Source organism: Plasmodium gallinaceum (assembly GCF_900005855.1).
Source record: "Plasmodium gallinaceum strain 8A genome assembly, contig: PGAL8A_v1_87, whole genome shotgun sequence".
NCBI lineage: Eukaryota > Apicomplexa > Aconoidasida > Haemosporida > Plasmodiidae > Plasmodium > Plasmodium gallinaceum.
The window spans coordinates 1,823,014-1,848,650 of record NW_021628251.1 but is presented as its reverse complement, the minus strand read 5'-3'; the positions used below and the strand labels follow the sequence as shown (position 1 = coordinate 1,848,650).

Below are 25,637 nucleotides of genomic sequence, written 5' to 3'. Positions count from 1 at the left end.
TTTTTTTTTTTTTTTTTTTTTTTTTTTTTTTTTTTGTACGTAAATACATAAATAAAAAGAAAATGTAAAATATACCACTTTTTTTTTTCTGCATACATTAAATATTTCGTACATAAATTTATTTGAATTATTTATATATAATTAATAGTATTTTTCAATTTTTCCAAAATCCTAAAATTATTTTTTTTTTCATTATTTTAATTCTTAGGATAAATAAATAAAAAAAAAAAAAAGCAAAACACATTTTTGTACCTGCATAATTATATATATATCTATATTTCATTTTTTTTTTTTTTTATATTTATGCACACATAAGAACTATTTTAATTAAATACGACAAAAGTAAAAAATTTTGAATTTTTTTTCTCTCTTTTTTTTTTTTTTTTTTTTGAACAAAAATACATAATAACAATATTTTTTATATGTTTATACACATGATTAAAAATATTTTTAATTAAATTAAAACTAGAAAAAAAATGATTTAAGAACATTCTGTTTATGATATTTTTTTTTTTTTTTTATTTTCATTAGGTTTTTATTAATTTTCCAATTTTCTTTATTATTTATAATAAAATTAAGATATTAATCTTTTTTTTTTTTTTTTTTTTTTTTTTTGCCAAATATTTTGTTAAATATTGATACTAGATTTTTTTTTTTTTTTTTTCAATTACGTTTATTTTTATAAATAAATTTTTCCCAATTTATCATATTTTATTTTAATATATTTTTTTACTACTTTTATATGTTTTATGTAATTAATATTTATAAGTATAAAAATACATATGTATATTTATGTTTATATACATATATATACATATATTCATATTTATATAATTTACAATTATTATATGCGTGTATTTTTTTTTTTTTTTTAAGTCAATGCTTTACACAAAAAAAAAAAAAATATATATATATGAAACATAATAAAAAATACAAGATTTATGATTAAATTTTAATATTTCAATTTTTTTATGAAATTTTTTTTCATAAACAAATTTCTTAATAGAAAGGAAAATAAAGTAAGGAAAAAATAAATTATATTTAGCATAATTTACAATAAATATCAACCAAAAAGAGTTTTATAAAGCATAAAACATATTGCATTATATATCTTTTTTTTTTTTTTTTTTTTTTTTTTTTTATTATTGTTATAAAACATATTTTTTTTATTATGAATTATTTTTTTTTTTAATAAAATATTTTTTTTAATATAAAATTTTTTTTAATATAAAATATTTTAATATTAATTATTTCTTTTAATGAAAAAGATAATTAGTAGTATATTTTAGCATACATATTAATTTTTTTTTTTTTTTTTTTTTTTCATTAAGTACATATTACATATATATATATGTACATATTTATATAGGACAGCTTATTAATGTAATAAAAAAACTTTATATATTTTTTTTGGAGTATCTTTGTTCGTCTTATATATACATATATATATATATATATTTATTTAAATCATAAAATATACTTTAACTTCAAATAAGTTGTTTATTTTTTTTTTTTTTAAATGATTAAAATTAATTTATAAACATATATATATATATGTATATATAAATATATGTTTATTCTCATATATTAAAATATCCTTTTTTTTTTTTTTTTTTTTTTTTTTTTTTAATATAATATATATATTCTTATTCATTTTTATGTAGTTTGTTTAAAATCATAAAGTTATAAAGAAAAAATTTTTTTATGCATATGTATATAGGAAAAAAATGAATATTCCAAATAATTCTGAAAATTCAGAGCAAAATAACATAGAAAATAGTATAAATTTTTCAGATAACAGAAATAATAGTTATCTAGGGAATGATGATGGTAGTATTATAGATGATAATAACATAATAGAAGACGAATGTATTACACCAAAAGATGATGAAGAAAATGTAAATTCAAGAAAAAAAAAAAAAAATGATAAATTAAATAAAAACGAAAACAAAAATTTAAGGATAGGAAGAAATGAATCTAGAAATGAAACAAATTATCATCTCCAAAATGGTCACAATTCAAATATATTAAGTAATGCTATAAATAATGCAATAAATAATGTGATACATAGTGCAATAAATAATCGTAATAACCTAAATAATAATGTTACTAATACAATTTCAAATAACAACAATAATAGTAATATTTCTTACAATATGTTTTCATTAGATAATATTTTTGTTAATGAACCAAATAATTTTTTTTTACAAGATGGAGTACATGCAGAAAGTAACAACGCTGATGAACAAGAAGATGATGAAATTGAAGAACATCAAGGAAATGATGCAATTGAAAATGTAAATGAAGAAGAAGAAGAAGAAGATGATGATGAAGAAGAAAATGAAGTTGATGAAATTGAAGATGAAATAGAAGAAATTGATGAATATGAAGAAAGAGATGCTGAAGAATTTCAAGATGTGTCAGAAGAAAAAAAAGAATCAGTAAAAGTAGGACAACAGCAAAATAAAAAGATAAAAAAAAAAAAAAAAAAAAATGAAAATGAAGATCATATATTATGTAATAATGATAATGATTGCAATGAAAGTGTATTATTAAATAATGATATAATATCTATGTCAAATGAAAAATCTTTTTCTCATATTAACACATTAAACAGTGGAAAAGTAGATAACTTAACTTTATATTTACAAAAAGAATTAACTTGTCCTATATGTTTAGATTATTTTTATCTACCTGTAACTATGAATTGTGGTCATACTTTTTGCAGATATTGTATTGGTCATAATAAATTGAATGGCAAAAATTGCCCTTTATGTAGGCAACCATTAGGGCATACTTCATGTATTAATACAATTATATCTAATTTAGTACGCATTTATAATTTAAGAAGGAAATCATTAAAAATATATAAATCTATAGAAATAGTTAATACAGTAGACGAAATTTGGTGGAATGAAAATTTTATAAAACCACAAGTTAGTGTGTCTCTATTTTTAAGAATATTTTTGCATGACATGATATCACCACCTATCTTTTTTGATGATTTAACAGCATGTATCATTGATTTTTTTACGGTAAATAATTTATGGTCTAAAGCCAAATGGGTATTTAATATAAAAGATTGTAGAGTATTTAGCGAGTTAATAGGATACGACAAAGATGATAAAGAAACGACTAGCGAAAGATTGCATGCATGGGTTGAGAGATATATAACACAAAATCCATCAATGTGTATGAGAAAAGAAGAAAAAATTATATTAAAATTATATCAAGATAGAACACATAGAATAGATAGTCATATATTTGATTCTTCTGTATTACCTAATAGATTACCATGGGATGGTGGAAGACATGCAAAAAGTTTAATTCATATGCCGCATTCATCGGTTTCTCTTTCACATTTATTGTTTGTAAAAGCAGAAAACAATACCATTGGAGTGGTAGATTGTGGTTCAACAATTGGAACAATGATCAAAGTAAACAATTATCATATATTGAAAGAAGGTGATGTTATACATATAGGTGATAGATTAGAAGTAACGGTATCTATTGAGAAAAATACGGCAGGAATGCCATATAAAGGTTACGTGTGGAACAAAAATGCAAATAAAGTTTTAGACAGACATGAATTAAACGAGTTAATAAAATTTGAAACTAATAGCAATCAAGATATATATTTAACAGAAGATCAAATACCTTCTTATTGTGAAAATATTGAGTCAAATTTATTAATTAAATTTGATTTTGGCACAACAAAAGAAGAAATTACACCAAAAACTGAATACATTGATCCTAAGGGAGTTGTGTTAGGTAGAGGCCCATATGCCCAATCTAGTTATAAAAAAATATCAGTAACTAATTCAAATGGTTATGTATCAAGGGAGCATTGTTTAATTTACTATGATGGATCTAAACTAGAAGGGGAAAGGTGGCTTTTAAGAGATACTAGTACTTTAGGAACTTTTCTTAAAATAAAATCATATTCTAATCCAGTACCATTACCTATTGGTTCTATATTTAAAGCAGGTCAATGTAAAATAGAAGTATGTTCTCATGATACAGCACAATATATACAATATCCTGAAAGATCCTTATCATTACATAATACAAACAATGCTTCAAATTTAGATAATAACAATAATAATAATTTTAATAATAATTCAGATAACAGAAATAATGATAATGATAGTAATAATACTAGTAATAATAATAACAATTATAGTAGTAATAATAGTAACTATAACAATCATTCAAATAATGATCAAAATAATTATAACAATGAACAAAATAATAACAATAACAATAATGGAAATGATAATACTAATTTTAATGTTGGACATTTTAATAATCAAGACTCTTTACAAAATAGTGATCAAAATAGAAGTAGACAAGAATTATTAGATAATAATTGCCAAGAAAGAAATATGCAAAGTTTATTACAAAATAATGTTAATTCAGTGATTCATGAAAATAATGTTGTGTTATCATATAGAAATGAAAATAGGATTTCTAATAATTATTATAACCAAAGTCATGGTGATACTTATTTTTATAATTATCTAAGGAATAGCATAAATCACAATAGTAATAATAATAATAATAATAATAATAATAATAATAGTAATATTAATAATAATAATAATAATTTTAATAATTGTAATAATACTATTAATAGTAGTAATGGAATTAGAGAAAATGATGAAACGAATTACAACAGTAGTAATTATAGCTTCAATGGAAGTAATTATGATAATATATTTAATAATAATATAAACAGTAATTATAATGAAAATATATATAACAATAATATTGAGAACAATCATGTTAATATCAGTTATAATAACAACAGTAATAACAGTAGTAGTAGCAGTAACAAGCATGATTATATTAACGATAGTAATAGTAATGGTAAAAACAGTTATATTAATAATAATGATAGCAATTTATTTTATAAATATTACATAGATTATAATAATTATAAATATGAAAATAACAATTTTTTTCTTAATAACCATCAGGTAACTATAGATGAATATATTCCATTCAGTAGAAATACAGACTCCAAATTATTTTTTAATATTAACAACTCTGGTGAAAATAAGAATTTTAAAGTTAATATAGGAACTATATTAAATAAAGTTAAGCCAATAACAGATAATAGAAATGGTACAACCAATGAATCGAATGAAAATGCAAACACAAAAAATGTATATCTTATAAATTTTAAGAAAATAGAAAAACATAAAATTAATGAAGTTATACTTTATAAAAATATTAATAAAAATAATATAGAAAAAAAAAGTACCAAATATGCTTTTAAGAAGTATAATAATAATAATAATAATAAAACAGAAATATTCCCAAAGAAAAAAAGAAATCATTCGGAAACATTTCTGTATATGAATCAGATGAATAATAAGACGGAGTCAAATAAAAATATTAATAGTACATGTCATTCTATATATAACGATATGAAATCACTTAAACTAATATATAATTACATAAATAATTTACATATAAACAATAAAAAGAAAAGTACAAATGATAATAATTTAATTGATAATAATAAAAATTTAAAAGTATTAACTAAATCAAATGTGAATATCAAAAAATTTGATTCATTAAATATATATTCGGATGCTCAACTGCTTGATAGCACATATAGCAAATTAAGACAGAATGTTATAGTTGATAATACTAAAAATAAAAATATATTAGCCAATGAACATAACAAAACAAACCAGAATAGTTTGTTTCATTCTGTTAAAATGAATTAAAAAAAAAATTCACTAATAAATTTATTTGAGAAAATAAAAAAAGAAAAATTTATGCTCATTTTACACAAAAACAAATAATATGTACAAAAAAGAAAAAAAAAGGAATTAGTGTACTCATAATAATCCATATAAAAATGATGATTTAAAGATCCATATATGTAATATAAATAAATATATATATATATATATATATGTGCATTTAAGTTGACGTAAAAAGATATTCAAGAAACAAAAAAAAAAAAAAAAAAAAAAAAAAAATTTAGTAAAAATTTTAATATATATTTATATATTGATTATCAATTTTTCTTATTAATTTATTTTCTAAGTTGATGAATTATATAGAAAAATTAATATAAAAAATAAAACACGATAAAATAATTGATTATTCTTGTATATTAATTTATTTAATAATATATGTATATATATATATTTATGTGAATTATTAATTGATAAGCTTTATAAATTAACACATAAACTAAAGAGTTTATTTATAATTATGTTTTTAATATCATTGTTGCTTCGAATATATTTTCTATGTAATATTTATAAATATATTTTTTATATATTAATAAAAAAATATACCAGAAAATATAATAGAAGTAAAATTAATTTTATACATGAATGTTTTTTTTTTTTTTTTTTTTTTATAATATACATATATTTAAAAGTTTTTCATATATTTTTTAATAAGTAAAAAAATAATATAAAATATGAAATATAAAACAAGAATACGTATATATGTACATATGTATTTATTATCTAATTATTATGAAAACTATTTGTTAAATAATAAAAAAATATTATGGTAAATATTCTTTTTTTTTTCTTTTTTTTTTTTAAATTGTTTATTAAATTTTTTTTTTTTTTTTTTTTTCTATCAAAAACTGATGAAAAATACTATAATTATAGTATAAATAAAATTCATAATAAAAAATATTTAGAAAAAATTAAAATTCAACCTATTTTGAACTATATTTGTAAAACGAAGAATTAGTTTTAAAAAATATAAGTCAATGATGCATAATTTTGTATGCTACCTTTTTTTTTTTTTATGATATAATTTAAATATTTGCTAAAAACCAAAAGGATTTATTTTTAAGTAAAAAAAACAAGAAACAATTAACAATGTATATGATAAATATTTCTGTACATTTTTCAAAAAGCTACAAATATGCTAACTTTAATTTTTTTTTTTTTTTTTTTTTTTTTTTGGCTAACTATGAAATGTAAATTATAAAGATAACTCATCGAAAATGTAATTACTTTTTAAGTGTTATTTTATGTATTTATATATTTCATACTTAAATATTAGTAAATTTTTATTTAAATGTTTAATTTTTTTTTTTAATTTTTAGTCTAATTTTGTAATTTTGTTCATTTATATATAATTCTTATGTATTTTCATTATAAAATAATAAATTTTTTTTCTCTTTAATCATGTAAAAATATAAATATTGATTAAAGGATGTAAATACTTTTATTTAAAGAATAAAAATGAAAACGAAAGTAGGAAAATAAGAGAAGGTATAAATATATTTTGAAAAGCAATCGAGATAACAAAAATGATGATAAAAATAAAAAGAAAATGAAAATACAAATAATAATATTTTGTCTTTAATTCTTCTAATTCCAATTATCTTTTATTTTTTTAAAATTAAAGTATTAATATAATAAAATTATTACTATTTAAAAAAAAAAAAAAAGCAGAAAAACAAATATATCTATAAATATATTTGTATTATATAGATACACTTGTTTTATTTTTAATTTTTTTTATATTTGATGTCAATTTTATGTAATGATTTTTCAATTTTTTTTTTTTTTTTTTTTTTTTTTTTTCCAGCCATTTCATATATATTATTAGTTTAAATTTTCTTTCAATTTTTTTTATTATTAATTTTTATATTTAGATAAATCTATTCTTCTTTTTTTTGTAGCATGTTCTTCATCACTTATTCTAGAAATTGTTATTTTTGTAACTTCATCTTTTTCCTTATTTAATATCGCTTTATCAAACTCAGACTAAAAGAAAAAAGAAAATACATTTTTTTAATAATTTTAAAATAAAATAAAAAAATAATATAAATTACCTTCGTAGTAATAACTAATTCCTTTGCTTTGGTTTGACTTCCTAGTTCTTTTCCTTCTTCTCCTTCTTCTTCTATTTGTCTTTTTAAATCATTTATTTGAATTTGAACATCATCATAAGTATCTCTTATAATTTTTTCGTTTGTATTTTCTGGTAATGGTGTTGTTTTCTGTCTAACATCTAATAATATCTTTTTTACTTTTTCAAAATATTCTACAGCTCCTTTTCTTTTTCCACAAAACATATAACTTTGAGATAATGATATCAAAGGAGCAATTAAATTTTCATCTCCTACCTTGTGTTTTTCTCTTAATTCAACACATTTTTCATATTCCTATGTAAAAATATTTTCAAATAATAAGAAATAAATGTAAACACTTTTTTTGTTTTTATATTTTATTTTATTTTTTTTTTTTTTTTGTTTACTTTCAAAGCTTCTGGAAAAAAATGATTTAACAAATTAATATCTCCTAATCTTATAAAAACATACGTATAATTCAATATATCCTTTTTAGGTACTTCTTTATTTTTTTCTATTAATAACTCATAACATTTTCTTGCAAACTCAAACATCTCAAATGCCAACTGATTTTAATAATAAAAAAAAAAAAAAATATATATACATAAATTTTTGTAGTTTTTGAACTTTCTTGAAATTAAAAAATTATATATCTAGAATTAGGTATATCTAATAAAAAAAAAAAAAAAAAAAATTCTTACTTGTTCATCTGTAACTTCTTCTTTATCCGTTATGTCATCTAAGTCTGGTACTTCAATTTTTTTTTCTATAGAAAAGAAAAGAAAAAAGAAAATAAGTATGTGAATTAAATAAATAATAACTCATATTTAATTTCTATATAAAATAATACTTATTTATATTGTAAATTTTACTTTTTTTTAAAAATTCAAATAAATCATTTTTTTCTTCTTCTTTAGTTAATAAAGCATCAGCAAAACATAAATAAAATTCTCTTAAATCTATGTGGATATTTCCCTCTATTTTTAATTCTTTTATTCTGTTAATAGTATAAACATATTTGTTAATATATATATGAATTTAAAAAATATATTTTAACTATTTTTAATTAAAAATGAAAAAAATAAAACATAAAAAATATTGTACTTTTTCTCAACTGCCATAGAAAAACGCTCTGCTGCCACTTCATAATTTTTATTTTCTTTAAATTCTAACTTTCCCATATCAAATAATTCATTAGCCGTTCTTTTTTTAAGCAATTCTAAAATATATAAGGATAATTATATGTATTTACGCAGATAGATATGTAATAATTTAATCATTTTTATTGCTATTTTTAGAATATATTTAAAATTTTATATTTTTTCTTCATATAAATAATCTTATTTCTTCTATTTATATATCTATTTATTCAATTAAAAATATTTAGAGAAAATTAAAATAATAACCTTTTTGTTCATCCACTTCAGATTCAACATTTGCATTAGAACTATCATCAGCAGTTATTTCTTGTTCTACATTAATAAATGAATACAATAAAAAAAAAAAATTGAAAAAATACAAAATAATAATATTAGCTTCTATTTTCTATATTTTTTAATATAATTTAAAAATAATTCAAGCACCTGACATTTTTCTACATAAAAGAATGAAAAAAAAAAAAAAAAAAAAGAAAACCCTTTATTAAATATTAATTTCTCCTTTTATTATAAATCTGGAAATAAAAATTCTTAAAATATACGTATATATATATATTTATCTTCGTGGAAATATTTATTTTTTTTTATAATACATACAAAATCATATATATGCATATATTATTTTTTTTAATTCCTTTTAATTCAACTAAATTTTCTTTTATAATATTTTATTAAAAAATCAACAAATAATCTTTATTTAGTAAAAATACAAAATAATTATTTTACTGAAATAACTATATAAAAGCTATTAATTATTTTTAGAGTAAAAATTTAAATAATTAATAAATATGCTTATATATATAAAACAAGAAAAAAAAAATATATATATAAATATATATATATATATTTATATACATATAATATTATTGGTAAAAAATTTATTAATAAAATTTTTTCTCAATTATATAACATTAATACTTTAAGTATATTCCTTTTCATCTTTTTTTTTTTTTTTTATTTTTTAATTCTTAAATATTTATTCTATCATCATTATGATTATTTATTTTTTATTTTTTTTTTTCTTTTTTATTCTTTTATGTCTTAATATAAATAATAGGAAAAAAATTCTAACTTTTTCTTTCTTACAGTATAATAAAATTAAAAAGTTAAATAATAATATCATGCAATTTTTGCTAGTTAAAGCTTATTGAAATATTTTTAAATATCATAGATTCTCTTTTTATATATTTTTTTTTTTTTTTTTTTTTTTTTTTTGATGGAAAATTATAACTCTTATTATTTTACAAATACTCCATATATTATTTAAATTAAGTATATTATGGTATGCTTTTCTAATTATTTCTTATTTAAAAATAATTATTTTAATTATTAAAATTATTACTTTACTAAAGTTTTATAATTTGAAATGAGTTCGCTTATTATTCCAAATACAAATATGTATTAATTTATATTAGAAAAAATATAAGTGCAAGAATATTTAAAATAACTTGTATTCCTATGAAATTATATTAACTAATTTTAATTAAATATAATAAATATATATATATATATATATATATATATATGATAATTTAAAATACATTATATTTCAAAAAAAAAAAAAAAAAAAAAAAAATTAGACATGTTATTTCTATTTATACAGCTAGAAACAAGAATAAAGAAAAATACTCACAAAGTAAAATAAAATTAATCAAAATAATGAAATAATTATTTTGCATTTAAAAAGAATACTTAAAAAAAAAAAAAAATTTTTTTTGATGTTTTCCTTATACATAAAAATAAAAAAAAAAGGAATATTTTTATTGTAATGATTTACATCTTAGCAAAAATATTATACTTAATTTCTTTTAAAAAATGAAATTAAATTTATTAAAGAATCAAAGTAATATATTTTTACAAATATGTATATATATATATATATATGTATATATTTATAAATAAATTTTTTTTTTTTTTTTTTTTTTTTTTTTTTCTGTATCCCTATATATATATATTTCTTATATTTATATATTTTTTAATTTATAATTTTTTTTTTTTTTTTTTTTACAACATACACTTTTTAAATTCATGTTTTCTTAATTTTTTATTCTTCATGTATATTAAAATGAAAATACTTAAAACTTTGTTATCATTAAATTACTTTGCAAATATACGATATAATTTATCAACTTATAAAAAATTATTTATTGAAAATGGTTGTTTAAAAAAGAATATATGTGAAACTGATAATAAAAAAAAATATTATATAATTAATAAAAAGGATATTTGTACTAACGTTATAATAATACCATTATATAAAGATAATTATTCATACATTTTTTATGACAATAAAGAAGAAGGGGTAGCAGTAGACCCAAGTAATTATAAAATAATTAATGAAATATCAGAAAAGGAAAATATCAAAATAAAAAATATTCTTTGTACACATAAGCATTATGATCACAATAGTGGAAACTTCTTTTATTTTAATAAAAAAATAAATGTTTATGGTATTAAAGAAAATGATAATGAATATATAAATAAAAACCTTAATAATATTAGTAATTTTGAAATAAATAATTTTAAAATAACTACATTTATATCTAATTTTCACTGTAAAAATCATATTTCTTATTTAATTGAAAATTCGAGAAATAAATTAAAAAAAATTTTTTTTACTGGCGATTTTTTATTTATATGCGGAATTGGAAGAAACTTCGAATCTAATAATAATGATTTATATAATTCTATAAATAATTTAAATAATTTAGATAAAAAAAATACCTACATTTTTTGTGGTCATGAATATACACTTGATAATATAAAATTTGCTTTGAGCGTTGATTCATTTAATAATAATTTAAAATCCTTTTATGAAAAAGTGAAAAAAGATTGTAACACTCCTACAGTTCCTTCTTTGTTAGAAGAAGAATTTTTATATAACCCTTTTTTGAGGTATAACGATGAAAATATAAAAAAGTCTATTAAAAATTATGCTATGAAAAACAATTATGTAATTAAAAAAAATAGTGATTATCTCATTCTTTTAAGAATAATGAAGGATAATTTTAAATTAACATAACATTTTTATTTCATTTTTCTTATAAAAATTTTTATGAAATGTTACTTTATTCAAAAATTTTTTCTATTTATAATCTTTGATATCACAAGTTAAATTTTTTATATTTTATCATTAATATAATTTTTTAAAAAAATAAAATATCCAAGTTTTATAAAGGTAACTCTTTTAAATGGAAGAGAAAAAGTAAATATTATGAATATTAAGTGTTTTAAAGCGGAAATAACCAAAAATCACAACACTTAAAAATATAGAAATTACAAAAATAAAAAAAAGAATTGAAAAAATGCTTTTATTATAATATGCAAACATTTAATTAAAAAAATTTTTTTAATATTTTATTGTCTTTAAAAATTGTAATAATCATTTTAAAAAAATGTATATTCTATATTGTTAATAATTGTAAATTTTCCTTATTTTTTAAAATTTAAAACTATTTAAAATGTACATATAACCTTTTATAAGATGTAAAAATAAAGGTTCTTCACAAAAAAAAAAAAAAAAAACAAAAAAAATTCTGCTTAAGTACTAACATTTTATTTTTTTTTTTTTTTTTTAATCTCCTATTATTTAAAAATAATTTTTAAATTTTTACGTAAATATATTTTTTATAATATTTACATTTTAATGTAATTTATATTAATAAATACAATAAAGAGAAATTTGAGTAAAGAAAATAAAAATAAAATTTTAATGAAAAAAAAAAAAAGAATCTAAAATGTAATTATATGTATATTCAAAATTTCTTTTTATTTCATTTTTGTAATAAAAAAATAATCATTAAAATAAAAATTTTTTTTAAAATTTCTTATTTTTTCTACAAAATATATGTAATTTTTTTTTTTTTTTTTTTTTTTTTTTTTATAAATTATATTATTTTACTTTTTCTGCAGCAATTTTATTTAAATTAATTATATATGAAAAAAAAATTAAAATGAAAAATTGTGAGTTCATAAAAAATATAAGAATAAAAAAATTTTACTCTAATATAATTTAATAAAATTAATACATGTAAACTTTTGTATTTAAAACTGTTTTTTCTGTATTTTGTTAATTTTTTTTTTTTTTTTCTCCTTTATATTTTTAAATAAATGATTTTATTTAAAATACACAAAATATATATAAAAAAAAAATGATCTTAAAAAATAGTTTTTATTATACCTTTTTAAATAAAGTTTATTATTTTTAATTCTATTAAATAGAAAAAAAATTTTTGATTTCATAAAAAGTTATGAAAAATTAAAAATATAAAAAACATGGAAGGTGACTATGAGATACATATGAAAAAAAATGAAAATTTATTAAATGAAAATACAATAAATGATTATGATTTGTTATATTTAAATAAGCATGGCAAATATAAAGAAGATATTCAAGATAGCCTTCTTGTAAGCAAAAATAAATCATCAGTTATTCATCCATTTTTTGCAAAGGATAACCATTTTAATGAAGATGTTATTAAAAAAAATTATTTAAATGAATATGAACATAATGAAGAAAATATATTAAAAAAAGAAAAAAAACATGATTTATTATTTAATACATATAATAAAACACATGACTGCACAAATATAATAAAAAATAAAGATAATATAATCGAACCCTTCAACAGTAATAATATTGATAAAAACAATATTAACATTCAGAATAAATTAGATAAAGATAAATTAATTAATCAAAAAAATGAAAACAGTGAAAGTAATAAAAAAGAAATGAGTAATGATGTAAATAAAAATGATATGATAGATAACAGTTTAAATAATGAAGCGCATAAATTTTATAGTACCAATATAAAAGAAATAAATAATTTTTCTATTTTGAATAAATTAAAATGCTCTGATGATAATGATCATAATAAAAAACATAAACAATTTAATAATGATTTAATAAATAAAGAAGAAAATAATAATGATTTAATTAATAAAGAAGAAAATAATAATGATTTCATTAATAAAGAAGAAAATAATAATGATTTAATTAATAATACTAGTAACATTGAAAAAGTTTATAATATTATTAATAATAATAAATATACATATAATGGAAGAAATTATGATTCTCTTTCAGAAAACAATGTGATAGATACAAATATAACAACAAATTCAAATCATACTAATATTCTTAGTAATGATAATCATTATATTAATAATTTCAATTCTAAAAATGAATGTAATTTACTTAAAGAAAAGTGGAATATTAGTTATTCTGATTTTTCAACGAAAATAAAAAAAATAGATATTTATGAAAATGTTAATTCAAATTTCCCCAAAAAAAATGAAAATTCTTATGAAGATAAGGAATTGAAAGATATCTTTTTGTATAAAAATAGCAAAAGTAGAAAACTTTCAGATAGTATTATTTCTGTAAAGAAAAAAATAAAAGATAATGATTTTGATACAAAAAGTACTGATGGCAATTTTTTCGTTGAAAATACTTTAGAAAAAATAAGTAACGAATGTATTAAAGGAAGTAATGTAAATATTTTAAACAAAGATAATTTAAATAATAATGATAAATTAAGTGATTTTACAAAAATTAAGGATAAAAGTACTATTAATACTAATGAATATATCAATATTAATAATAATAATGAGAGTATAACTATAGAATCTAATAATAATGCATTAAATAATTCATATAGTAATAAAAATATAGGGAATAATTTTATAAATAAATTTAATACTTCTATTGAAAAAAATGGTGAATATACTTATAGTAATTTACATATAGACCAAAAATCAAATAATTTTTTAAACCAATCTTTAAATGATTCGAGTAATAACTCAAATATAATATCTGTAAATACATCATATAAAAAAAAAGAAACTAATTCTTCTAATAATTTTGATTATACTGATCCTACTATTAATAAGGTTATTGATAACGATATTATGAATATTGCAAAAAAATATTATGAAAAATATCCCAATCATTTTTTGAAAAATGATTATAATTTGAATAATGTAAAAACTAATTATGATGAAAATGACAAAATAAATGAACATAATTATGATATAAAAAATAAAGATCAAAATTATAATAGTATTAATAATGTAAATAATTTAAATAGTAATATTAATAATGATAATAACAGTAAAGAAAAAGAAAATAGCGATAACAAGAATGGTAGCGATAGTAATAATAATAATAATAATGAGTATGAAAATATAAACAACAATAGTGAGAGTGATAAAAAAAGCAAAGAAATTAATGATAATAACAATAAAGAAAATAGTGATAATAATAATAAAGAGAAGAGTGATTATAATAATAAAGAAAATAATGGTAATAATGATGAAAATGAAAACTATAAAAAAAATCATAATCATAAAGAGAACAATAATTCAGACAAATTAAAAAAGAATATTTACAAATTCTACTTTGATAAAATAAATGAACTAAAATCAAATGAATTCATAAAAAGACACAAGAGTTCAGAAAAATTTATTAAAAAAAAAATATTTAATTATATAAGTAAAAATAACATAATTACTATTATAGATAACATGTCTATTTATGTAAAAAATATTTATTATATAATTATAAAAAATGACAAAGTTATATTTTATTTCATTTTTAGTACCAATAATGTTATGAATGCTATTATAAATCTTGAAAAAATGATCACAGTAAGTTATAACGAAAAAAGTTTTTTATTATATTTTCTTTTACACGAAGAGGATTTATATATGAAATTGTTTAATCTTATAAATATGAAATTTGAAAAAGAAGAACTTATATTAAAGTTAAAAAATCTAAAAAGAAAGATAAGAGAATTAAAAAGTAAAGAAGAAAAAAATATGTATAGTAATAGTCTTGAGGAGCTTTGTATCATGAAGAACAAAGAATGTTTCAATAGTTTTTTAAATAAAAAAATTCATGATCATAGCTATAACTTATTTAATCAAAAAAATTCAATGCTAAAGTTATCTTTAAAAAATTTGGTTCCCAAATTATATAATTGCAGTGATTTTAATCGAACAAAAAATTTAATTAATAATATGTTTAGAAATATGAAAAAGAATATTACTATTAATAATATAGAGAAAAAAGAAAAGAAAAAAGATATATATAATCAGATGGAAAATAAAATGGAAATAAAAAAAAAAACTATAAGAGGAATAACTTCTTTTACATTGTTTGCAAGAGAAAAGAGAAAAGAACTTTTAAATCAAAAAATATTTTTAGGTAGTTCATTAACAGAACAAACATCTGCAGTAGCTAAAATATGGAATAATTTAAGTGATGAAAAGAAAAAGGAATGGGCTATTAAGGCTTCTAAAATAAATGAAGAAAATTCTTTATTGCAAAAAAAAAAAAAAAAAAGAAAATTTACTGCTTTTAGTATATTTGCTAGAGAAAAAAGAAAAGAATATAAAGAGAAAAATATTAATATGGGATTAACATTAGCTCAACAAAATTCCCATGTATCAAAATTATGGAAACAATTATCTAATGAAGAAAAAAATAGATACAAAATATTATCAAATACTGTTAATGCAACTTTAGCAAAAAATTGTAAAAATGATATTAATTTTATTAATGGAGAAAGAGTTAGTGGTTTTAAAGGTAGGATTAAAGCGTTAGATAATATGATTGCACAACAATTAAATAACAATAGTATTATAAATAATAATGTAAACAGCTTACCAAGTTGTGATAATAAAAAAGATAAAAAGAACATTAACTTAAAAAAAAAAAAAAATCAAGAATTTAATGAAAATGCAGGAATCATAAAAAACTATTTAAATAAAAATATGAATTCTATTTATAATAATGTTCAAAATACTCCTCCAAATTACATTAGCAACAATAATGATATTAATATGAATCATAATTATATTAATGAACATAATTCCAATGATTTATTTTATAATCAAAATAATACTAGTTTAAATAATAATAATTATTTAGATTACATGAATAATAAACTTAACCGTTTTAAAACACCACCAAATGACAATAAATCTTTAAATATTAATATTAGTAACATAGGTATTAGTGGAAGTAATGACAAAGTTAATATAGATGATAATACTATGAATAATATAAATAATGACATGAAAAACAATGTTGTAAATAATTCGACAAATGTAAATAAAAATAACTCAATTAATAATGAATTAAATGATAATTTTGTAAATAATTCAATCTTGTTTAATAATAATGAAGAAGATAACTATACACTTCAAAAAAATGATAAAAGTTATAATGGATATATGAATGGAAATAATAATATAATTAATAACAAAGGCATTAATTTTAATAGTGGTATTTTAAATAACCCAAATGTAAACAATATTGAAAACCTAGATATAAGAAAACAAAATTTGAATAATGATATTGGTATAAGTAATACTCATTTATTAAATCAAAACACAATAAAAGATAATTTAAATGATAAATATGTGGATACAAAATGTTATAATGATAATATTTACAACAAAAATATAAATAATGAATTAAATTACAATGAATTTATGAATTATAGATTACATGGAAAACAAATGAAAGATGAATTTCATAAAATGAAAAATAGAATAAAAAATGAAGAAATGTTAAAAAAAAAATTAAAGAAAGATGAAAAACAAAAATTAAAAGAAAAAAAAATGATGATGAAATTGTATGACAAAAGAAGAAAGCAATTATTAAAAGCAGAAAAAATGATGGAAAAAAAAAAAAAAAACAAAAATAAAATAACAGAAAATTTAAATGAAAATTATATGTATTATTCCAATTTAATAAACAGCAATGCTAATAATATAAATGCAAATCCTTTTGATGTTCCTAATACATTAATGAATAACACAATGGTTAATAATTATAACTTTTATTCAAATATAGATAAAACTGAGAACAATATAAACAGTAGTAATAACAATAATAATAATAATATAATTAATTTTAACAATAATAATACATGTGATTTAAATAACACTTTAAATGATGTGCAGAATTTAAATAAATTAAACAATAATAATTTTTCTTCATTTGATTATATGAATAATTTTACAGTTGATATGGGAAATAATAAAAGCTATAAACTAAGTAATGACAATAATGAAAATATGAATAACCTTATAAAGAATTTTGAAAATAATAATCATAATGATAAAACAAACAATGATTCTCATAATAAAAGCTTACATAATAGTATAAGTGAACAAACAAATAAAAATAAAATGAATAATTTAGATAATATGTGTAATACAAACAATTTAAATGATGAAAATTTTTATCAAAACAGTTACAATGAATATAATTACAATGCCAATTATTATAACGAGGTCAGAAATAGTTCTTCTATGCTTAATAAGAACAATTATGATAAACTCATTAATTCTAGTAATATAATTAATATAGATGAAAAAACAAATAAAGAAAAAAATATAGATCTGAATAATTTAAATAACTATAACAAAATTATGAATGTCGAAGAGGTAGATTATAAGGAAAATGAACAAATATATAATAATAATGAAATAAATTACTCTCAAACCGAAATAAATTTTAACTATTATGATAAAAATATAAATAAATATTTTTATAATAACAACCCAATCAATTATAATATATATAATCCATCCATCAACAATTATAACAACATCACAAATGATAATAATTACAAAGAAAAAAGAAAATTCAATATATGTTCTAAAAATTTTAAAAATGAAACAGAGAATAATATAAATTCTAATGATAATTCTAGTTATAATGAAAAAATTAATTTAAATTCTGAATATTATGAAAACAATTCCAATCATAATGATTACAATAATTTAAATAATTATATGAATAAGCAGACAAATATGAACCTAATTAATCCTAAAAATATGGATGAAAAAATTAAAATTTTTAAAAATGACAATGAATTAAAAAGAATTGAAACTTCGGAAAATTCTATTCACATCAATGATAAAAATGAAAAAAAAAAAATAGATGCAAAATTAAATACGAATATTGTTATGTATGGAGATAAAGATTTTATGTTATTAAATAAAAAAAAAGATGAATTTCCAATTAACAATAACTCAAATAATAATTATATTCAAAATAATTGTATATCAATTAATAAACCTTCTGCTCTTTTTAATTCCGAAAAATCTTATAAAGAAAACTCAAATGTAAATCATTTTTATGATATAAATAATTGTATTGTAGAAAATAATAAAAATTTATATTATTATAGTAATGGTGAAGTAATTAATAAAAATGAAATTAATATGAAAAGTTCTAATGATTACCTTAACAATGATAAAGAAAATATAAATTTAAAAAATAATGAAATTTTTAATATAACGGAGGAAGATTATAATAAAAATAATATTTGTAAAAACATAAATCAAAATAATGAAATGGAAAAAAATCATCTTATTGATAAAAATTATTACAATCAGAAAAATATGAAATTATTTTTAAAAAATAATTCTAATAATAATGATATTCCAGACAATAATTCTGATAAAAATATATTCAAAAATAATAATGAAAATAAGGAATTAAATGACTATTATTTTAATGAAAATATAAAAAATAAAAATAAAATTAACAATGATTTTTATGATAGAACGATAAATAATAATTATAATTGCTCCACTTTAAATAGCACACATCATGCCAACTTAAATGATACAATAAATAATGATTTAAACAATCACATTAATTTTAACAATAATAATTATGTTAATAACAGTAATAATAATAATAAAAATAATGATACAAATTATTATTATCTTTATAATGATACAAGTGTAGATAAATATAAAGATATTAATAAAACATATAATTTAGTAAATAATATGAATGTACCTTATAATATTATTAAAAAGAATAATACTGATAATTTAATATATAAATTAAATAAAGATAATAATAATGAAATAAATTCAAATGATTTAATAGACAATTTTCCATACTATAATACTCATGATTCTTTTAATAATAAGAACACTTTTGTTTCAAATTTGAATACAGAATCAGTAAATAAACAATACTTCTTTAATAATTCAAATAACAGTAATAATAATTGCATTAGCAAAATGAATGATTCAAATATGTATAACAATACAGATATGAATTGTTTAAAAAATTCAAATAATTTAATATATTGTTCTGAACAAATATTTTCAGAAAATAAAATGAATGATAACCTTGTATATTATAATTCGGTAAAATGAAAATTCTTATATATATATATATATATATATATATATATATATAATAAAATTAATATAGTAAAAATTAATGAATTTTTATAATTTTTATCAATATATATTAATTAATTTCCTTTATTAAGTAAATTCTGTTAAAATTATTAAATATAATTTTATATACTTTTAAGTATATTTTTCTTTTTTTTTCATTAAGAATTTAGATAAACCTCAAAATAATTTAGAAGATACAGAAATTATTCCACTAAAAGAAAAAAAATTTTTTAATAGTGAATCTCACTTTTTAGAATTAATAAATAATAAAATAAGAAAAAAAAAAAAAAAAGCAAGTTCTACCAATACTTTTAATGGTAATTCTAAAATTCAAAATATGTTTTATATGTGAAGGTTGTATATTTTATATTCACATATTTTATACAGAGTATATTTATAGTATGTATATATATATATATATTTTTTTTTTTCATATAGAAGGAAATTGTACCATATGGGATCTTGTATTAAAAAACAACAAAAAAATAAACAAAAAAAAAGTCACGAAAAATAAGAATGAAGAATACAGTAACAACCATTTAAACGAAATATCAATAAAAGGAAATGAAACTAATGATAAAAATTTAATAGCTTTAAATAATGAAGAAAACATAAACATAGAAGATAATAATAATACGAATATAGAAAATGAAGACTGTGTTAATGATATTTTGAATAATATAAATGAAGAAAAAATAAATTTACATAATGAGAAAGCAGATGAATTAGAGGAAAACGATAAAACTAATTTAGACAATGTAAGTGAAGATAATTGTGATGATTTTTTAAATTTGTTGAATGTATGTTCATCGAATTTCTCTAACAAGTTAAACATAAACGATAATGGAGAACTAATATATGATGATAAAAAGAAGTATACAACAAATTTAATGAATGAAAATTCAAATAATGATAATTTAAGTTTGTTAATGCAAAAAAAAAATAAAATTAATCAAAATTTGAATAAATGTCAAATAGAAAAATACAAAAATGCATATAAAAAAACGAAATTGTGCAAATGGAACAATGAAGAAACCAATAAATTTTATCAAGCAATTGAAATGTTTGGTGTAGATTTAATGATGGTAAGAGCGTTAATACCAAAATTTTCAGATAAACAAATTCGTGATAAATATAAAAGAGAAAAAAAAATGAATCCTCGTAAAATTGAAGAAGCTATAAAAAAAAACAAAGAAATTAATTTGGATGCTTATGAAAATGAGCATGGAAAAATTGATAATTCAACACATTATAAATATTATCAATCATCAAGTGATAACGGTATATATATATATATATTCATAATTTTATACAAGTTACTTTATATTTTTAATATTATATTTACTAAAATATATAACATCTTCGAATTACAAATATATATTGATATAATTATATAATATATTCATTTTTCTTTTTATAGATAATAATGATAAAAAAAAAACACCGATTTTAAATGAATCAGAAATAAATATATTAAATATTTTTGATAGTAAAACAAATGATATTGATACTAATGATTATTCTTGTAATCAAGAAAATTCTGATTTTAATATTTTAACCTTGTTTTAATTTTTATTTTATACATCAATAATATTTATTGTAATCAGGATACCCTCATTTTAACATTTTAAATGTTATAATTTTATATTTATTATATTAATTATTATTAATGTATTAAAAAAATATATGATTTAAAAATTTTAAGTTTGTTTAATATGAATGCATAATATATGTTTTTTATTTTTTTTTTTATTTTAATATTATATATGCTTTCAACAGTCATTAATTTCTTCTCCTTTTTTTTTTTTTTTTTTTTTTTTTTTTTTAAATATATATAATGCACTAGCTTATAAAGATTGTATACTTTATATATTTTTTTTTTTTTTTTTTAAATAATAAAAAAAACTACAGAATATCATAGTAATGTATACATGTGTGTATATAATTATTGAAATATTAATGATAATTATTATTTTAAAATTAACTAATAGTTCCTACATATTAATATTGGTTTTCTGATATAAAAAATTATAATAGTGATAAATAAAAACCTTTTGAAAAATTATTAATTCATGCAAACTTTTAAAATAAAAAAAGAAAAAGTAAAACAAAATATAATGCAAAAATTTCCTTATATTCCCCTACCTTAATATACATTTATTAAATTTAATTATTTCCTAATATTATCTCTTAATATATATATATATACTATATTTTCATAATATTTCTTATATATTGTTTGTCTATTGAAAAATCCTCTTACATATCAAAGTTAATTAAATTAAAAATATCTTTTAATTTCCTTTTATAATCTAAATGACTATGTATGATACCACTTGCATCATAATTTTCCACATTTGGAACTTTCACAGATATTAAACCTGCAACATTTATTTTCCATTCCATATATCTATATAAAAATCCTAATAACCAATCATTTTTTGAATAAACATTAATTACACGATTAGTTACGACCATTCGAATTTTTTCCCATACTCTTACACTAGTCGTTGCAGGTAATCCAATAAAAATAGCGTTACTCACAATATTATATAACTTTTTAGCATACAAATATTTTAAACAATAAAAAATAACACGAGCTCCAACGGAATAACCAATTAAAATAACTGGTCTTTGTCCTACTGTATTTTTATCACTTAACGCATCCGCCAATATTCTACCAGCTTGTTGAGCTCTTTCTCTTATCAATAAGTAGACATTATCTAAATTTGATGCATATTTAATAAGTGCCAATGGCCATGTTAAAGCAGCGCTTAACGTACTAGCTATAGTGTACTGTAACCATATTTTACTAGCCGTTATTGCAAATTCTTGAGATAACATTGTCTCAATTAAAGATCCTAATGTTTTTAATAAATGATTTTCCCATTTCAAACAATATAAATCACAATAACAATTCGGGAAAACATCTAACCATGGCTGGGTTATGTCATCATCACTTTGAATTTCACCACTAACACATACACATACACTAAGTGATTTAGAAATATTTCCATTTAACATAATGAATTCAAAAGTTTTTATATTAGCTATTCTTCTACTGTATTTATAACCAGTTAATCCTGCCCCACCTGCACCAAATAAAGAAACAATAAAAGCCAAACCGCTAGCTGAAGCTAAAAAAGCAGTTAAGCTACTTCCACCTGCACCTAATGCTGTTAAACCTGCAATTATACCTGGAGCAGCTAAGCCAGCTGTAAATGCAATTAAAGCACCACCACCTAATGCAGCAAAAGCTATTTTAATTCTTCTAATTTTTTTTTTTTTTGATGTTTCATTAGTTGATGCTTGTAAAGCACTTATTAAATCTGCAGCAAGATTTTCTTCTATTCTTAATATTAAAAGTTCATTAATTTTTAAGCATTTTGCAAATCTCTGAAAATACAATTGTATTCTAGCATTATTATTTCCTGTCATTATATATGTTGTAATTAAATCCCTTAATAATACTGATTTTACTTCTGGGCTTTTCATAGGAACTCCATGGTTCAAATGTTTTTCAATATCACTCTCATCATAAAAACTTTCACAATCAATTGTATCTTTTTCCTTATTATTTTTTTTTATTTCTGATTTGATCATGGAATTTTCGTCTATATATTCACTTGTACATTTTTCATTAATTATTTTTGTACATTCTTTTTCCTTATCTTCATTTAAATTTAAACTTAAGTTTTTTTCACATAAATTTATTCCATTTTCATTTACATTTTTATTTTTAATTATTTTATTAGAACTTTTATTACTATCACTTTCATCATTTTCTTTTGTTTCCTCTTCATTTTCATAATTCTTACTAATGTCATTATTATTTTCATTATATTTTTCATTCAAACTATTTTCATCTTCATTCACATCATCATTCTTATTATTATTACTTTTACTTATTACCTTTTTTTCATTGTTACACATATGATCATCTTCAATGTATGAAGAATTCAAAGAGATTGTGTTAAAAGTTAAACTATTTTTTTTTTCATCAGTGTCATCTTCTTTATTGAAATATTCAGAAGTATTAATATTTTGATTATTTTCTTCTTTGCTCAACGAAAAATAATTATTTATTTCTTCAAAATTATATGTTTCATTTTTTTCTTTTGGAATAAAATTTTTATTTAAAAAAGGATCATTTTTTACATCTCGTTTAGTATCTTCATATTTTTGTTCAATGTCTTGTAAATTGTCGCCTTTTATAAAATCTCTTCCTTCACTCATTTCCTCATTTGGATCTTCAATATGGTCATTTTGCCAAAAATCCATTTCATTATTCAATTCTTCCACAACTTTTTTAAATTGAAAATCAATATTTGGTTGAAGATCATTTATTTTGCTTAATAAGTTATCAACAAAAGGTTTTTCATATAATTGATATATTTTTTTATCTCCTGTTATATCTCTAATAATCTTTCTCTGTTCTAATGGTTTAATTATACATTGATAAGCTAAAGGATCAATTAATAACAAATCAGATAATTGTTTTAAAAAACCTTTTGATAAATCTTCTAAATGACTTTGAATTTCTATATCATCAAAAGAATCAATATGTTTTATTATAATGCATGCAAATAATGCCAAAATATTTTCTTTAATTTCTCTTGGAATACTTGCAAACTTATCATTATTTATAGGAATGTATTGTAAACGTAAAGCTTCTAAATTAGCATTTAATCTTTTTTTTTGTAGTTTCTTTTCTTTTTTTTTTATATAATCAACTGTTTCTTTCTCTAAGGTATCAGGCAAATTATTCAATATACATTTATTATAAATTCCAGATATAGAGGCATTTTTGATAATAGAGCTATTTTTAAAATAATTTAACTCATCTTTGTTATCACCAATATCATTTTTCAATATATTTTCAAAGGTTTCTTCATTTGAATTTTCTTTAAGAATTTTTGAAGTATCAATATTAAAACAACTATAATTTTCTTCAATTTTTATATTTAATTCTTTTGAATCTTTATCATCATTTATATACACGTTATTCTGTGGAATATTATCACATAGACTTTTTAAAAATGCTTCTTCAATTTCAGCATTCTTTACAGGACTTATATCATTTAAATATACTTTTCCTTCTTCTATCTTTTTCTTAATATTTTTATCAATTCCCTTAACTACATGAATAGATTCAACTGTTAATATTGTTTTATTAGATCCTTGAAAAATTTGTTTTTCACTTATATAATCATCATCACTAATATCAGGGTTATAGTTATTTTTTAACATTACTTGAAAAAAAAATTAAAATAAAATAAAGCAAAATAAAGTAATATGTACAAATATATATACTAATATTTATACAAAAATGTTAAGATATTTTTATCTTATACTTTTTTACAAATCTAATTCTCTATTTAAAAAAAAAAAAAAAAAAAAAAAAAAAAAAT

At 17.9% G+C, this 25,637-nt stretch overlaps 5 protein-coding genes across 5 annotated transcripts; 3 read left to right on the top strand and 2 right to left on the bottom strand.

Annotated features, from left to right (window-relative positions):
• Nucleotides 1-1,727: 1,727 nt before the first annotated feature.
• Nucleotides 1,728-5,738, top strand: PGAL8A_00316500 (zinc finger protein, putative; the record flags this gene model as incomplete). Its single annotated transcript, XM_028672181.1, has 1 exon — nt 1,728-5,738. One exon carries the CDS (start codon nt 1,728-1,730, stop codon nt 5,736-5,738), a length of 4,011 nt encoding a protein of 1,336 aa, XP_028528760.1.
• A 1,893-nt stretch (nt 5,739-7,631) lies between these two features.
• Nucleotides 7,632-9,436, bottom strand: PGAL8A_00316400 (conserved Plasmodium protein, unknown function; the record flags this gene model as incomplete). Its single annotated transcript, XM_028672180.1, has 8 exons — nt 7,632-7,760; nt 7,829-8,161; nt 8,254-8,412; nt 8,548-8,612; nt 8,719-8,843; nt 8,951-9,065; nt 9,253-9,318; nt 9,430-9,436. The coding sequence occupies 8 exons, from the start codon at nt 9,434-9,436 to the stop codon at nt 7,632-7,634; spliced, it is 999 nt and encodes a 332-aa protein (XP_028528759.1).
• A 1,620-nt stretch (nt 9,437-11,056) lies between these two features.
• On the top strand, nt 11,057-12,025 carry PGAL8A_00316300 (targeted glyoxalase II, putative; the record flags this gene model as incomplete). The annotated part of the gene is made up of 1 exon (XM_028672179.1): nt 11,057-12,025. One exon carries the CDS (start codon nt 11,057-11,059, stop codon nt 12,023-12,025), a length of 969 nt encoding a protein of 322 aa, XP_028528758.1.
• A 1,253-nt stretch (nt 12,026-13,278) lies between these two features.
• HMGB3 (high mobility group protein B3, putative) lies at nt 13,279-21,795 on the top strand (the record flags this gene model as incomplete). Its single annotated transcript, XM_028672178.1, has 4 exons — nt 13,279-20,190; nt 20,390-20,543; nt 20,665-21,507; nt 21,647-21,795. 4 exons carry the CDS (start codon nt 13,279-13,281, stop codon nt 21,793-21,795), a joined length of 8,058 nt encoding a protein of 2,685 aa, XP_028528757.1.
• A 690-nt stretch (nt 21,796-22,485) lies between these two features.
• On the bottom strand, nt 22,486-25,476 carry PGAL8A_00316100 (conserved protein, unknown function; the record flags this gene model as incomplete). The annotated part of the gene is made up of 1 exon (XM_028672177.1): nt 22,486-25,476. One exon carries the CDS (start codon nt 25,474-25,476, stop codon nt 22,486-22,488), a length of 2,991 nt encoding a protein of 996 aa, XP_028528756.1.
• Nucleotides 25,477-25,637: the final 161 nt, after the last annotated feature.